The sequence below is a fragment of the Dryas octopetala genome, chromosome 1 (assembly GCF_963921425.1).
Source record: "Dryas octopetala chromosome 1, drDryOcto1.1, whole genome shotgun sequence".
In the NCBI taxonomy this organism is placed as follows: domain Eukaryota; kingdom Viridiplantae; phylum Streptophyta; class Magnoliopsida; order Rosales; family Rosaceae; genus Dryas; species Dryas octopetala.
The window spans coordinates 4,520,409-4,537,425 of record NC_141366.1 but is presented as its reverse complement, the minus strand read 5'-3'; the positions used below and the strand labels follow the sequence as shown (position 1 = coordinate 4,537,425).

At 35.5% G+C, this 17,017-nt stretch overlaps 2 protein-coding genes across 5 annotated transcripts; one reads left to right on the top strand and one right to left on the bottom strand.

Moving 5' to 3' along the window:
* Positions 1 to 6,750: 6,750 nt before the first annotated feature.
* On the top strand, positions 6,751 to 11,706 carry ADT2 (arogenate dehydratase 2). Of its 3 annotated transcripts, none has more exons than XM_086238566.1 (12): positions 6,751 to 7,195; positions 7,293 to 7,360; positions 7,667 to 7,759; positions 8,559 to 8,759; positions 8,839 to 8,919; positions 9,290 to 9,385; positions 9,463 to 9,540; positions 9,686 to 9,775; positions 9,857 to 9,924; positions 10,089 to 10,170; positions 10,251 to 10,326; positions 11,249 to 11,706. In XM_086238566.1, the coding sequence occupies exons 1-11, from the start codon at positions 6,904 to 6,906 to the stop codon at positions 10,308 to 10,310; spliced, it is 1,209 nt and encodes a 402-aa protein (XP_086094692.1). In that variant the 5' UTR covers positions 6,751 to 6,903; the 3' UTR covers positions 10,311 to 10,326; positions 11,249 to 11,706. The 3 variants fall into 3 exon arrangements, 2 of the variants coding, with proteins under 2 accessions (XP_086094692.1, XP_086094683.1); XM_086238557.1 differs by having other exon boundaries at positions 11,200 to 11,706; XR_015121467.1 differs by lacking the exon at positions 11,249 to 11,706 and having other exon boundaries at positions 9,857 to 9,933; positions 10,251 to 10,304.
* An 863-nt stretch (positions 11,707 to 12,569) lies between these two features.
* Positions 12,570 to 14,906, bottom strand: LOC147296727 (Cysteine proteinases superfamily protein). Of its 2 annotated transcripts, none has more exons than XM_086228373.1 (2): positions 14,838 to 14,906; positions 12,570 to 13,639 (listed from the first exon to the last, which is right to left on the bottom strand). In XM_086228373.1, exon 2 carries the CDS (start codon positions 13,601 to 13,603, stop codon positions 12,923 to 12,925), a length of 681 nt encoding a protein of 226 aa, XP_086084499.1. In that variant the 5' UTR covers positions 13,604 to 13,639; positions 14,838 to 14,906; the 3' UTR covers positions 12,570 to 12,922. The 2 variants fall into 2 exon arrangements, with proteins under 2 accessions (XP_086084499.1, XP_086084503.1); XM_086228377.1 differs by having other exon boundaries at positions 12,570 to 13,626; positions 14,838 to 14,896.
* Between the last annotated feature and the right edge of the window lie 2,111 nt (positions 14,907 to 17,017).

Sequence of the window (17,017 nt, the reverse complement as noted above, 5' to 3'; positions counted from 1 at the left end):
GGTTTCATATATAATGAGAGCGAGAGAGGCCCAGCCAGGCAGCCACCTCCTCCTAACGAGTCCCCATATTCTTCTTCCTCTTGTGGGTCCCACTCTCGCGTGGATGCAACTATTTGTGGGCCCCACCACTACTGCTCTACTAGTCTACTCTACTCTACGCACCCCACCGCCCAGCGCTCACCCCCAATTCCTCGCCTGATCAAAACCCTTTTCTCAGTTTCTCTCTGTAGCATATGCCACAGCGCAGCACAATCCTCGTGTTCCAAAAACCAAAATTAAAACCATTCAAAACAAAGAAAACAGAGATTTGGTCTAAGCAGGAGGACTAGAAGGTACTGGTAGGTGGTTTTGGCTTCTTCTGAGTGGGGTCCATGTCCATCCTACAAGTGTTTGATTAGTTTTTTTTTTTTTTTTGGCCAGGAAGTGTTTGATTACTTCAAATGTTCAATTACAAATTTTACCCACACAAATAGGAATACACTTATAATTCTTACATTTTAATTAATGGATTTACTTTTTTATTTTAAAACTTAAAATTCCTCGGTTGTTAATGGTTAGAGCTTTTTAAACGTGATGGAAGAGAACATTTACAATACAATTACGTACCTCATGCAATACACATATTAGAGAATGAAAAATTTACCCGCACGCGTAAAGAACATTTTCACACACACCATTTTTATAAGGTAAAGCTTTACATAATTGGATGGGAAATGTATGACATTATAACCGTATTATAAAAGTTCTTATACCTAATAATTAAGATAAAACTGAACTCGTCAATGAAAAATAAAACTGCAAGACATGAAGAAACTGTATTGTATTGTATAATTTTGTGTCATGTAATCTCTTGTATGTGTCGTTGTTGAGGGTCTGATCGATGATGTGGACTGGGTAATGATGGTTGGGACAGGCAGGGGACAATGGTGATTGTGACAGAGGATCTTGATTTTTCTTTGTTCTTTTTCTTTTGTTGATAGACATATCGCTAGCATAGCAGCTTAGTCTGCTTACTGCCTTAGCCAGCCCACTATCAGAAGCTTTAATTTGCATTCTTTGCTTGCTGCTTGCTATTTAGCTTAGCTAGTGGTCCATCTATGAGAACATTTTTTGACTTGTCCTAATCAAACCTCAAAGCATACCACCATAATCAAACACCGCCCATTATTTTGTACCAACTCTACTTGTCTTTACGACCGGTTCGCATGTGCTCACCTATTTTATGTACCAAAACGTACTACTTCTCCAATTTGTCTAATTCTAAACCAAGCAATTTAGTTTCACAACTATGTTTCAATTAACAATCTAACAACATTTTTTTTTTGTTGCAAAATAATATTTTTGTTGTATCGTATATTCTTGTTGGCTTACATTTAGTTAAGCCGCAAAAAGTGCAATATTGAGCCAATATCAACTTAATGCTTCAACCAAATCATATCTTTTTGCTATTGCAAAACTTAAATTATGTATTTAATTACAAATTGCTTTTCTTGAGGAAAGTTCGTGATCTTTGCAACATATCCCTTGTGTTGTGTACTAGTTTGTTCAATTAGATTAATCTCCCACTAACAACAAGATGCTCATAGTAAAGTACAATCTTTCTTTCCTTTCTCCAAGTAAAGAGTGACCTATTTTCTTGAAAGTAATGCATAGAAATCCAATTGATCATATATAATACCAAGATCGAACAAAATAGATCATAAATTCTCTATTCTTTTACTCACTCGCGTATGCATTCTAATTAAGACAATAAAATCTGATTGGATTAACTAGTACGACACCCTACTTTGTTTGCATGAATTGAGGATTCTTTTCACATATATCAAAATCAACATGACTACGGCATGTTTGGATGCATGTCACGTAGAAAATGAAATCAGTTTTGTCGTTTTTTCCAATATCCCATCTCTATTTCAGGGTCTAGCTAGTAGTAATCATTCACACTGCCTTTGTTGTCACTTAGCAGTTTGAAACAGCAGCTTTCTTGCTCTATCATTAAAGTTTATCTATAGAGTCTAGACCCATCATTCTTTAATTAACGAAATTAGCACACTCATTAGCTTATTTAATAAACAAATTAATTAATTAAGAACATCATTATCGATCATTGAGATCAGTCCAAAATATATAAAGCAGAGATTTTTTGTTATCCACATGCAACCCACTTATGATCGATCGATGGATCGATCGATCAGCCAATCAAATGAAGATCCAACGGCTCATATGTAGCCATCTTTACATGTGTTGAATTTTACCATATATGGACCAAGATTCTTGGAGTAGACAGCGGGAAACACAATGTACCAACCTAAATTTTCATGCCTGCATGTTATCATCTGTCAGAGACCAGGAAATAATAAACAAACAATGATTGAGACCACCAAGATATCCTTTGGATCCTATGAAAAATTTGGCCTACAGTCTCCTTAAACCATTTCAAGAAAGAAGAATGATCAACATTATTTTATCAATAAAGAGCAATGCTACAATTAATCTTCATAGATTACATTGTAAATCATTTTCACCTAGAATAATATTAAAGAAAATAGGGGTTTCATGCTGAATTTTTTATATTTTAATTATGTGTATATATTTTAAACTATGTCATTTTCAATTTTCAGTTTCATATATGACGTAGGTAATACACGTGAAAATGTGATACTCTTAAGTGTACTCCATCCCTGATGTAGTATGCAATGTTGATATGGTTCAACTAATTAAATTCACTGATGGATGAATCAAGAAATGGGAAAGTTTGATGATGATCACAATCCACAACAATTGCAGCAGCGCACTTTGGGTACAAGTGAACATTGTGAGGGAGGGCCATGGGCATTGATCAGTCAAGTGAGTTGACTGGTCAAATGGACCAGTCAAAGAAAATACTGAAGGGGTGCAAAAATTGAAAAAAGAAAAGTAAAGTGGGATAGGAAACTGTGCCGGACATATATGATAAAATATGAGTATGCATCTTCTGTGAAGAAAAGAATCTGGCATATATGGCATGCATTCTCACTCTTATAGAATGAAATAGAATCTCTTTGGACTTTGGGGGTTGGGTTGTTAACATCACACATTCACACATAAGATTTTTGTGTGAACATCAACATCTTTGATATGAGTCTAGTTTTATATTGTGTTTTTTTCTTGGTCATCAGAATTTTTTATTGCTGGGGCTTTTAACAACATATGAAGGCAGAGAATGTCGTCTTAGCTAGTGATTTGTGATAAATGAATCAAAATTTGGCCAAAAATATGGTGACAAGTATCAGGAGATGAAAATGAGGAGGTCATATTTTTTGGGTGAAGGTTATGATAGCAGTCATTCAGAGCCAACTTTGAACCACATAAGCTTTTTGTCCATATTTTATAATAAAATATGAAAAAAATAAAATGAATTTCATGCATGGCATCATTAATTTGAGTGGTTAATCGTACCACATCCTGTACATGATATGATGTAGATAAGTTTTCTTTTTTTACTCATGAAAATTTCAAAACCATGTGATTTGTAAATTTCAAGTGTTGATGATGCAAATTGGTGATGGTGGCAATGACGAAAGCAGACGCAACCATGGTGGTTTGAGTTATTTAATTTCCTCAAGATCTCTCTATCTTCAAATTTTGAGAATAACTCTTATTTAAATGAAATTTAGAGTTCAAGTTACTATTTCTATTGTTTACAAAACCAAACAATAGAGTTTTGTCGAAATTCTAAATTTATTTTTTTCATTCAAATACATTATTATATTATTTTTAAAATGTCTAAAAGAAATGACATGTTGTGGTTTCTTTAAAATCTTTAGGTACGTGGCTAAACTTTAATCATTAAAACAAAATGAAAGACATGTATTATAATTCTGTTTGTTTTTTTAAGTCCTAATATTGGATGAATCAAACCCACAACCTATTATATATTAATCATAATTTTTATTCCTACTCTCTCATTTACCACCTGGATTATTCCCAGGAGCTTTGAGTTTAATAAAGGTTTTGGGTTTAATTAGTTTTACGAACAACGCAGGGTTTGAATCGAAGTGGAGAAGTGCGAACAAAGTAGGGTATGTTTGGAGAGTCCAGTCTATCCAGAAGCGGGAGTGTAGAGCCGACTAGCCGAATGGAGCTGAGAAGCAAAGAAACAAGTAGGGACAACTATGGCTGATTTGGTCGGCGTAGAGTGGGATCCAGCGGATGATGCCCCGGCCCCTCTGACCCCAACACGTGGCACCAACAATGCGGCTACCAGACGAATATTTCAGTTTACGAGGAAAGTACCAAACAACAACACCACACCCACAGTCCCTACTCTACTGCCAATCCCTCTCATCTGTCAAATCCATCTTGGGCCGCCTTAGTGGGCTTTCTCCGTGGGCCCCCACACTTCTCCTCCCTCCTCAAGCAAAGGATAATTCTCCCCAATTTTTTTATCATTATAATCGAGACTATGGACTAGAGAGAGAGAGAGAGAGAGAGAGAGATGCGGTTGGTTATTTGACACGTGGGAATAATGATGCGAGGGTCACGCGGGGCACGAGATTGGAACACGTAGACGTCATCATGGGCTGAATGAGATGAGAGTTTGGTAACGGATTGGGTTTTGTCGGACTCTGGGAATGGCAAATGCTACACTCCAACTCCAAGTTATAACTTACAAAGCGTGGTAACGTATACCCTGCATGTATGATATGATGTAACTCAATCGTAGTGATGTATGCATGTTGCTGCTACAGACAGAAGGTCCATTCCCTCTTTCACATAAAAACGAAAGAGTAAACATATATAAGTTTTGAAAAGAACATCATCATAATATGAGTTTCTTCTTTAAGTACTCAATGAAATATTCTATGAAAAATTTAACATATTTCATTTAAAAGTCTCTTAATGTTTCAATAACTTCTAATTAAACTCTTGGAAGGTTACTAAATAATGTCTTTTCCGGTTTAATGTCTATTCATTAAGAAATTCAAATTTGGAATATCTTATAATACCCTAGCATTATTGCTTATAAGATACAAAGTAAAGGTAGAGAGATATAATACTAAAGTATTAGACAGTTAATAATTACTTATAATCTATTCTTGTCTTCTAATAATTTTTAATGAGAAACCAATAGATACAACTCTAAAGCTCCTTAATTCTCAAGAACTCAAGAAGTACGTAGCCGCACTCTACTCTCGCGTGATATCGTATACGAAAATATCAATGCAATTTAATTGGTCTTGTCCAAGTCTCTCAACATATTTATTTTTTATTCATTTTTTATTATTGGAATGATCCTTAAAGTTTAAAGAGATTTGCCGGTGATTGAATATAATTCTTTATACGACTTCATAAGAATAAGGTGAAGACTTAAGCATGCATGTCAAAGAAAATTAATATACTAAAATAAAAAGTGACGTGGATATATACTTATTCCCTCGTTTTGTTGAAATTAATAAATTTTCCTATGCATTTACAAATAGAAAAATAGAAAAGTGAGGGTGGATAAAGCATGATCTGAATTTTATTATAGGTTTTGGTATTTGAAACGACCATTTAAAGGAAGAAAACCAAAATTCCTCCACAAAAAAAAAAAAGGAAGAAAACCAAAAACACGTTTGAGGGGGGTTGTTTAACATTCCCATTGGAGAATATTGAAGATTTCATTAGTTTAATTAATTGAACGATTTGACTAGTAAATATGCCTTGTCCGTTTGAGTTTTTATGCTAATTAAACTGTTGCAACTTGCAAGCATGCCCAAGTGGTGTCCTGCTCAAGATTAATCAAATATTCTCTCTCTATCTCTTTTGACTGAACCATGTGATGCCAAAAAAAAAAAAAACCCATGTGACAGTCTGACAGACACAGACCTAGAGAGGTAGGTCAGACATTTACAGAAGCCCAAAACAAACTTGGGCCTAGCTTACTTATAAGCATAGCCCAGGCCTCAAACAGGCCCTATACAGGCATCATTCAAGCTCAAAATGGGCAAACCCTAGCCCAACTTGCTTATAAACGTCTTTGTAACATTGCTGAGCTAGGCTCCAATAAACTCGAAAAATTTGAAAAATTAACCCAAATTGAAGTCAATTAAAAAATTTAAACTTTTTTTTAAATAAATTTGACCATCAAGTAGTGGTTGACCTTACATCGAGAAGTGTTCAAACATTCTTAAATACTGCCAGAATTCTAAAATTTTTAAAAAGAGTTAAAATTTTTTAATAGAAATCAAAATAGGTTAGTTTTTCAAATTTTTCAATAAACTTGGGGCTCGAATTCAAGTGGCATGAAATGCTCTGATTTAGTATTTATTACTTCTTTTTTTTTTTGCCAAACGACAAGTTTGATCTTTTGTAGTTTCAATCATTTGTCCCTTTTGCTCGGTGGTTTAAATTTTAGCAATTTTGATCATGTATTTTCATAACAATTACAATCCAATTTAAATCATTAACACCGTCTATTTTGAAGACAAAATCCAATGTGGCACGCACGTATTTTAGCTCGTGTATGAGTATTTTGGACATCTTCATCTTGAATAGACGAAGTTAACGTGTGCTATGTGAGATTTTCATCTTCAAAATAAACGGGGTTAACACTTTAAACTTAATTGCAACTGTTATGAAAATTCAGGATCAAAATTGATAAAATTGAAAATACAGGACAAAAGTTAAATTATGAAAGCTACAGTGAACAAAATGTAATTTGACATTTTTATTTTGGGTCAGATGTATTTATTACTTAAAAGACAAAGGATTAGTGATCGTGGCTGCGCAGGCAAATCCGCCGATCCCTACAGTTAAAAACAGATCTCGGAAATTCTCTCCATCTCGGCCATTTTTTTAACAAACATTTGAAACGGCCCCGCCATTAATCTTTTCTTCTTCGTCTTCTCCGGTGCCGTCTTGACCTTCACTCCACGCGCCATGGCGGCGTTTTCCGTTGCACGCTCCGCAATAGCCCCTCGCTCACCACACGTCACATCATCTAATCCCTCGCCGTCCGGTCACTTACCCAAAACGACAACTTTGAAGGTCGGACTCTGTTCGAAACGCCGTCGTAGAGTCCTGGTCGCGGCCTCTCATCGCGGGGCCGACAACAGGAACAACGGCCACGGCAACGGTCTCAGCCACCTGGTTGGGGGTGCGCTCGAATTGGACAGCGCCTTGGAGGACTTCCCATACGACGTCGTATCCAAAGATTTGCACACTCTTCCAAGTACCATCCACTTCCTTACTTGCTCTTGCTTTCAGTGTCTTTGTTCTGTAATTTTATGGAAACTGGATGTCATTTTCGATTTCGTTTGTTGCTTCAGGACCTTTATCTTCGACCCATGTCTCCAATTCGGTCTCTGAAGGATTTCGTCTTCGTGTTGCATATCAGGTAGCTGAATAAATTAGAAATACATTGTGTGTGTGCTTATTTAATTATATGTTTTATATGTATGCATATACGTATGTATATATTGTTTATGTTCTAAGTGTAAATATTACTTTTTGGTTAATGCGTAATGTGTGTAAAATTTCCGTAAGTTCTCATGGGATAATTTTTGGGTGTGTAAATTTGTAATTAATTTGGATAATGTACTTTTTTGGGCTATCTAATTTAATTTTGGGATTGATATTTATGTACTGATTTGAGAAGGGGATTGATTCAATTATTTATAGATGGCTGAATGTTGAATTTCAGGGGGTTCGTGGTGCTTACAGTGAGTCAGCTGCGGAGAAGGCGTATCCAAATTGTGAAGCGGTGCCTTGTGAACAGTTTGATACTGCTTTTGAAGTGAGTACTGACTATTTTTTCATTATCATCATTTTCCTCTTTGTTAGGTTTAGTTGTATTAACTTTTTTTTTGGTAGCATTATATACCATTTATGTATACAATATCATTTAATGAATAATGACCTCTGCATCTGTATTTTGATTCTTCTTTTAGCAACTGATAATTTGATATGAAAGTACAGAATTTTGCAAATTTGTTTCTCCTTCTCTTTAAATTAAAGGAACTTCTTATGCTGATAATTTGGAGGACTTAGAAGTCTTCTATACAATTCAAGCGTTGGGACTTGGGATCTCATGCATAATCAAAATGATGGAGAAATTTGTCTTAATATGTTAAAGTATGGAAGGAGCTTTTACGAAAATAGTTTTCAAAATAATTTTAGGGAAATAGTCTACTCATTGCATGCTCTATATTGTTGGAATTTTGGAATTAAGAAATTGGAGTGAACCTACTTCTAGGCTCTTATGTTATCTGTAACCTTTAGGCTAGGGAGAAGAATCTCGTCATCCTACTCTTACTGCAATGTTGTTTGCTTTAATTTTTGTTCCCTTAAATGCTTGGGTGTTGATAACAGTAGCTTTGATAACTTAAATAGCAATCATGTGTCTTAGAGCCAATTGTATTCCTCCCCTTTCTGTGTTGTTGTTACTTGTGTGTTTTTCTCTTTTTTGATCTTACAAGGAGTATGGTTATTGGTTTAATCACTAATAGAAAAATATCTAAACTGTCTAATAACAGAAACCATGTTCTTAGATTTGGGATAACTATAAGGGTTTTATTTGGTTCAACTCATTGCAGGCTGTTGAACGATGGCTTGTGGACAGAGCAGTTTTACCAATTGAGAATTCATTAGGTGGAAGCATCCACAGAAATTATGACCTTTTACTCCGGCACAGGTTGCATATAGTAGGGGAAGTGAAACTTGCAGTTCGGCATTGCTTACTAGCTAACCCTGGTGTTGAAGTTGAGGACCTGAAAAGGGTTCTTAGTCATCCACAGGTATATTAAGCGGTGTTCCTAGATTCTCTTTGCATATGGTTTTTATCATGATTTCTCCCCATAACTAGTCATATTTCAGGCTCTTGCTCAGTGTGAGCACACATTAACAAAGTGGGGATTGGTCAGAGAAGCAGTGGATGATACTGCTGGTGCAGCAAAGGTAAGCCCTTGATCAGGAATTCAGGCAGCTGATTTTCTACTCCAAGAAGTTCTGGTGTTTGTGTTCAGAGTTTTTCCTTTCTGTTTCTTAAGTTATATTTTGTTGCCTATTTTAAGTCGAACCACTTCCGTTACTGCCACCACAGTGGGCCTGCCTATTTTAAGTGGGACAACTTTCATTTCTCTCACCTCAGGCGACCTTCTGGTCCTATATGGTCATAGTAGGTTGCAAGATAAATTGTGTTATGAGGCCACATTTAAAAACTACAATCTTTAGATTAATTAATATAATTGATTAATTTCACCTAATTGAAAATTTGAAATATAGATTTTATATTGTTGTAACTGACTGTGAATTCTATAAATTGTAGCATGTTGCTTTCCACAAACTAAAAGATGCAGGAGCAGTTGCCAGCTCAGCCTCTGCAGGGATATATGGTCTGCAGATACTTGCACAAGATATTCAGGTTTGTCTCCATGAACATTGGTGCGTTCATGAGTTATATTTCACTCTTTTGGTCACTTATATGCTTGGTTTTTTCAGGATGACTGCGATAATGTTACTCGATTTCTGATACTTGCAAGAGAACCAATTATTCCTGGCACAGATAGGCCATTCAAGGTTAAACCCTTGCAGGATTCACAACTTTTGGCTGTTGAATTGTTGAATGCATTGTAGTCCATTTTACTGTAGAAAGACCCCTCTTTTTTTTTTTTTTTTTATAAAGTGCATTTTTTTGTTAACCATGCGGTTTTTGAATTTATAGACAAGTATAGTTTTCTCACTAGAGGAAGGCCCTGGAGTCCTTTTTAAGGCACTTGCTGTTTTTGCTTTGCGTCAAATCAATCTTACAAAGGTAGGCCCTGGTTTTTTGTATGTCTTCCTATAGTTGCGTTTGCAGGTATCTGTTCATAGCTTAATTTGTTTCTTTGACCAGATTGAAAGCCGTCCCTTGCGGAAGCAGCCCCTGCGAGCATCTGATGATAATAATGGCGGATTTCCAAAGTAAATACAGTAAACATCTCAACTGATTTTTATTTCCATATTAATGAAATATATAATACTCTCATATATTTGGCACCAACTTTTGTAATTGTTCTGCATCCATTAAAGAGTTGTGTAGTTATCTTTCTTTTCCTGATCATGTCATGTCTTGTATTCTCTTACAGATACTTTGACTATCTTTTTTATGTGGATTTTGAAGCATCAATGGCTGATCAGAATGCACAGAATGCCCTTAGGCATCTCAAGGTTTGTCCTTTTCTTTTCTCTTTTTTCTAAGGAAATAAATCTTAATATCAGTGATAAAGAATTGGACATTTCCTTGGCAGGAGTTTGCTACATTCTTGCGGGTGCTAGGGAGTTACCCAATGGATACAAGCATGATATGAATGACCTACAAATGTGGTAAGAATCAAACTTCAGAATGAATATCAACAGGAACGTGTTTGGTTTGCTTCAGTTTGTGTAAGGTTTTGACAGGGGAATGCTTTATTATTCTTAATGCCATCATATATATTATATATAAAGTTGGTCCCCTCAAGCTTTAGTTGCACCACAAAGTGACACATGTTCTTTTAAAGAAATATCAAAACTACACAGTTTTGACCTTCTTTTTTCATATTGATCATTTCGAGGTGGGACCTACAATTATTAAAAATATGCTCCCATTTCAGTACTCTTTTATGAAGTGGTTGGATGAGGATCTACTCACCGGGAAAAAAAGGCCATATATCTTAAAGATTTAAATATAAATAAGAGTAAATTACACAGACCTCTTGTGAGATTTAGTGAAATACAGAAAACCTCCCACTTTTTTTGAGAAAGTCCACCAACCACCCCTGGCTAAGTATAATCTAGAAATTTTTTGAATAATTTTGTCTTGCCATTTTCGTCATAGTTTTTAAATCCCGTAGTTGTGTAACTAAGTTTAAAAAATTGATCATCATATGCATCAACTCTCCGAAAAATGTTATTATCACTATTTTAAAATCTACCATGACAAGAGAGGCTAATGTAATGTTTGAAAATAAAAGGAAGGTTCCTGTAACTTTCCTAAACCTCAATTTTTATCTCGCATGATATTTCTTGACCCCTCTATATTTTTTTATCATATTATTATTAAAACAAAAAAGTATATATAACCTATGTTAAGAGTTCCGTGAATCGTGATAGTGAAATGTATAAGCATGTATTAGGGTGAAAAAATTTTCATTGATGGTTCAAATGTTCAATAGTCTTCTTCTGAGCTTTTCATTTCTGATACCATTGGTCTTGCAGATACAGGGCTTATGAAAATGTCTTTGAAATGGATGATTGCCTTGTGCAGTTTTTGTCTTCCATTATGCTCGAAGTCTAAGAAAAATTGCCAAAATCACCGCACAGGTTATTATAAATTTATAAAGCTCACTTCAGTCGTTGATGTTTTGCGTCCCTGCAAGTACAGAAAGTGGGTAATTATCTTGTTAATAGAAGTTGGTTGTTAGTTTTCTCTTTAGTTAATAGAACCACTTGAGTTGAGGAATTTCTGGAGGTTTCTATTTGCGTAAGCTTCCCCCCTATTTTTGAAAATTCAATCACCACCCCAGCATTCTTGTCATTGTCATTTTCTTCCCAGTTTCTTTATTCCTTGTTTACCAAGTTGAAAAAGATTACTATATAAATGTGATAGGAGAGCCGCATGTAATTTTTACTTATTGAGGTTTTACTTTTACTATTACGACCACTTTTGTAATAAACCATGTTCCAATTGTTTTATTTGCAATTCTTCTATTTGTGTGATGGCAATTTAATCTTTGCGTGGCTGGTGGCTTTACTGTTTGACATCTAGATTGGGAAGAAAATAACTTACCGTGATAGGGGACAGGTGGTAACAGGTGGTATCACAAAAGAGAAAAAAAAAAAAAAGAGAGAAAGAAAGAGAGAGAGAAAGAGAGAGAGGAGAGAGATAGAGAGAGAGAGGGTGGGATGGGGATGCCAGCTGGTGTCATTGGGGTGCAGGCAAGTTCTTCTCGATTGGGAATCCTCGATACCAATGACCCGTTTGGGTGACGGGTAACGGGTCATTATTGGGTTATTACTATAATTTCTTTTCTGATTGGCCGTTCAGAATATGATAAAACTCATTAACCAAATCTCATCAAATCAACCTAACCTTATTTAAAACTGAAAAAAGAAAGTGGTGTCAGCGACTTTGCTAGCCTCTGGATGAGTCGTGTGTGTCCAAATCATACCAAATTTTTTCTCTCTCCCTTCCTCACTGGACCATCGAGGTCGTCGGCCACTACCCCGGTTGTTCGGTGTGGGATGGTGAACCCACCAGTCGTGGTAGAGATTCAATGGATCAGGGCACATTGATTTAAGTGCAAATGCATCAAAGTCCAATACCACTAATTCAACAGAATATGTGAGGGTATTTCATGACGAGCGTTGTGCTGCAAAATTTCACGCAATGTAACATGTCTGGTTAGCCATGGATCTGTTTTATGCTGTGGAATGGATGAATTACTTATCTAATTATATTAACATTTAAAGTAACAAATGACTCGTTATTTCTGCTAGATTATGCAGCCACTGTTGTTCCTTTGGACCTTTGCTGCAGATTATGGAAGCTGAAATAAATGCATAATTCTTATAAACGAAAATGCACAACAAAAAGTATAGATTCATGTATTTCATATCACAAAAGTTTTAGGAAAACCTTCATAGGACAAGTATTACAAAGTAGGAGCAGCACAACTTGTAAACCAACACTTGGATTGCCAATATGGGTTTCAGAAGCTCGAGAAAGCCATCACATGCTTCTACTTGCCAATACATATTTGGAGGAAGAGGACATGTCCTATAAGATTTCTACAAATATGACTGTAGCAAGAAGACCAAACTATATCTATATGTCAAGTTCCAGAGTCAATGAAAGTTAACCTTTTGGGTCTAAAGATCTCCCAACCATGAGTTTCTCTCTCATCCCTTTCACCTAATCGTACTTTGTAGGTGAACCTCACTACATGGGCATGAGACCTCTGATCAGCTCCAGGATCTCGTTTCGCATTCCAGCAACAGAAGATGGGGTGACCTGCTCCTTCAATGCAGAGAACCACATATTATCTCCATCTTTGTCTTGACTTCCATACCAGCTGCATATAACCCTTGCAATGGCCAATACATACACGCCGCAGTCATAACCATTCATTTGTTGTGGTGAATCAGTACACTCTTGATAAGTGGGAACAGCTGTTGAACTGGAGACACTCATAAATTTGGAAACAGCATTATAAAGTTGTTTGGCGTGCCTTTTATTCATCCCTTGATTGCTATCATGATGAACAAACACATTAGCATTTCTCTCAAATGCAAGTAGGCTCCAATGAGACCCACCTTCAGCTTCACTCACATCATCATTGTCATTGACAGGAAAGATTACCAGTTTTTTATCAGGCAAGTGAAGAGGTTCTAGGAACTCTTTTAGGCTGTCACCAACTGGGCAATTCATTATCCAGAATGCAATCGATGGTGGAATGAGTATGATCTCCTTCGATAACTGGCCTGATGAAAGATAACTGAAGTAGAACTCGATGATTCGATCATTGAGAAAATGCCGGCCACTGAGGATATCCAAGTCTGATCGTCTGAGTACAACATCATTGTAGCTGAGAATCTTTTCATCAGGATTGGTTTTCCCCATTTGGTAGATTATGATTATTATTCCTGATCAAACAAACTTCAAAAACCCGAGTTACACCACCATCATTTAGACAGCAAGGATTCTACACTTAGGAAACATAATATTGAATTAATGTAAGAAATCACAAGAATAGGCCATTGAAGTAATAATAATGTAATTAATAGTCAGACAGTTGCTCACACCACCACCATTCTGTGCCAGCTCTAAATTTAGCCCTAATCAACTTTAACATCATAGCAACTATCCTTGGCGTCATTATACACAGGAATACTCAATCTTCCAATTTAAAAACCTCTAATTTATGAAGACAAGGACAAAATAACACACTTCTAAATTCTAATTATTTTCCCAAATGCAGCTTCCTGCACAAGATGCTTTCAACCCACAACCAAAACAGCCAGTGTTCAAATTCATTGCCCTTTGGGTAAGAATGGTATCAAACAAACCAATATACACTTACAAACACAAAAGGAAAATCTAGGACTATCCTCCGTGCCAAATGGTGGCACAACAGTCCCAAATTCTGGTCCTTCTCAGATTGGATTAACATAAACAAAAGCATTCTTTCTTAAGTAAAAGAACCCAATCACCTATCCTGGATTTTGCAACTAATGTTTAGCATCAATATTCTCACATGTTCCTTTTTCACTAAGATTCTCTATTCATAAACAAACCAGCTTAGCAGAAAAACAACAATACACCCAAGCAGTCTGCAATTCATTCCATCAAATCTAAAACCCAGCACAATTCCAGTGTTTACTATACAGTTCTTTGGCTCTCTGGAGTGGAACAAGGTGAAAATCTAGAGTATAACATACAGAATAGAAAGTTGTTTCTGTGAGTGTGCCTGACAATTCTGTAAGGTTATAATATTTTAATGAGAAACAATGAATAATCCAAACAGAGCCCACCACCCCATGAGACCAAGTTCACCCAAAACAAATCCCATCTCAGGTTCTCATTCCATTTAAGTACAACTGTCACTGAAAAGTTCGACGACCAAATAAAATCCAAACCAAACCAAGCACGACCCATTAGATTTTCCCACCTTACTAGCAGCTTGGGTTAAACATGTTATTCCCTGATTTCAAACAAACCAACAGAAATCTAATGGGTCATGCTTGTTTCTAAATTATCTAAATAAATTATAATTCAGGTTGTGATGCCAATTTTGATGCAAAGAACAGAGCAAGCAATTCGTAAAAGAATAAAACGGGATAAGGGAACCACTTACAGAGCGATTAAGAGCGTTCGCTTAAGATTGGGAAGACGAAGCTCTGGCGCTTTCAAACCTTGTAGGGACAACCAAACTATTGCTATTTGCCTATTTATAGGAGGAAGCTATGGAAAAATTATTACAACTCAAATTATAACACTGAGGACTTGGGTGCAATTATTACCATGCGTTAAAAAGTTAAAAGTTTAAAGATTAGGGTTTAGACATTAGTGTTTGTTTAAGGGCCAGTTTGGTATTGCTGTGAGAAAAAACAACTGTGAAGTAAAGTCAGCTGTAAAGTAAAGCAGTTGAGTGTTTGATAAACTATGTTTTCAAAAGTGCTGTGAGTGCAAAAAATAATATCAAAGTGTTTGGTAAATGTTAATGTAAAAGTGTTGTGACTGTGTATAATTACTAAAATGGACATGATGCTAAAAGTGTATTTTACTTATTTTTAAAATTTGTGGCTCCAAATTTTTGTTAGCATTAATTTTTTTTAAGAACAACATTATTAAATAAGTATTCCTATTATTTTTTTAAGTATATTATAATTTTAATCGTACAAATAAAATATCATAATTAATTATCACAATATAAAATATAACTAACAATGAACATATTTTTTAATTTAAAATTAACAAATATAAATTGTAGAAATCAATAAGGGTAGTATGGGTAAAATAAAATATTTATTGTTGTTGTGATTCACTGCAGTTTTCAAAAGCACCTAGAAACCTGCTTTCTGTTTTTGCTGTGAGAAGTTGAGAATTGTGGGAGAAAGCAGTTTTTTATTTTTTTACCAAACACCAAAACTGCTGTAGGTGATTGAGAATTGTCATCCACAGCAGCTTTTGGATCCTTCACCGCAATCCCAAACAGGGTCTAAGTGTAATCATTTTGAGGAATTCGTAACACAAATCAAGATACTATATGGTATTGCCGTCGAACATACAATTTTTCGATCAGATATTCGAACGAGAAAAGAAACTTGTGTGAATCTTTTTTTTTTTGTTACAAAAAATGTCCTGAACTAGTTTTCACGCACCAGATTAATCTCAAATATGTTAAAGCGGTATGACAACTCATAGTCAAAGTTTCTGAATTTTGACTACGTGGCATTTTATTCTTTGAAAAACAAAAATTAAGTTTTCAAACTTATTTTGTTTTTCTTTTTGGCAATAAACTTTGTTTGTTTAGAAATTCAGAATTCAATTTTGTAACTCATTGCTATCAAACATTGGCCTTTATATTATTTCAACTTTCAAAAGTCATTCATAGAAGTAACTTTTCAAAAAATCTTGGTAAGCAGGTGTAAGTTAAGAGGCAGTCTACGTTGTTTGGATTTGACCTCCATATTTGTTTCTTGCTGAATAATTAATGCAATATTGTTGGCTATAGCCTATTATACTCTCGAAATGAAGAAGGTTTTGAAGCTCTGCAGTCCTATATATATTGTTTCTGCACAAGTCTGGCCCTGGTTTTGATGAAATAGTCATCTGGTGCACTTAGAGCTAACTTGTGCAATGATCAAATTAAGGGCACTTGGAGGGGTTATTTACAAGCTACATCTCATCAAAAAGCTAGCTATTTAGACTTTTTAGAGGGACTGAGTGCTCTTTTTGTCTCTACATCACACTTCACTTAAGTAGCTACTAACTCCACTTTGATTTTCTAACACAACACACCCAAAAAAGGCTCAGTATGAATAGAAGTGCTGCATAGCATTCTGAAACAAACAAGCAAAGCCAAAGCCAAAACAGATCAACAACCAACTGCACCAGAAAAAATGAAACCCAAAACTATTACTGCAATTGTCCAAACCAACTTGATAGACAAAAGTTGGACTTGCTCAAGCCTCCATTACGATCCACCATAATTAAATCGAAGAAAACAGCTGACCAAAAAAATAATAAAATATTAAGTATCAACAACAGTAATAATACATATGCAAATACAAATGCACTACTGCTAGCTTAAGATACTTAATTGCATCAAGTAGATATATAATCCAACACCAACTTAATAAAAGTGTAGTTTAATTTATATATATACTTACTATATATAGCTAGTTCCGCCACCATGGGCATGCTGTGCTAGTCTAGGAAGTGGTGTGGGCCACCAACGCTTGCACACTTGGACCCAATTTCCTGCCATAACTTCAAACAGATCTCCTTACCATAACAGAAAACAAATGAATC

Excerpts from the sequence above, each read along its gene's own strand:
- LOC147296727 (XM_086228373.1), bottom strand. The coding sequence starts at position 13,603 with ATGGGGAAAACCAATCCTGATGAAAAGATTCTCAGCTACAATGATGTT.
- ADT2 (XM_086238566.1), top strand. The coding sequence starts at position 6,904 with ATGGCGGCGTTTTCCGTTGCACGCTCCGCAATAGCCCCTCGCTCACCA. Across the intron at positions 8,920-9,289 it reads ATACTGCTGGTGCAGCAAAG|CATGTTGCTTTCCACAAACT; the intron begins GTAAGCCCTTGA and ends TATAAATTGTAG. Across the intron at positions 9,541-9,685 it reads GCACAGATAGGCCATTCAAG|ACAAGTATAGTTTTCTCACT; the intron begins GTTAAACCCTTG and ends TTGAATTTATAG.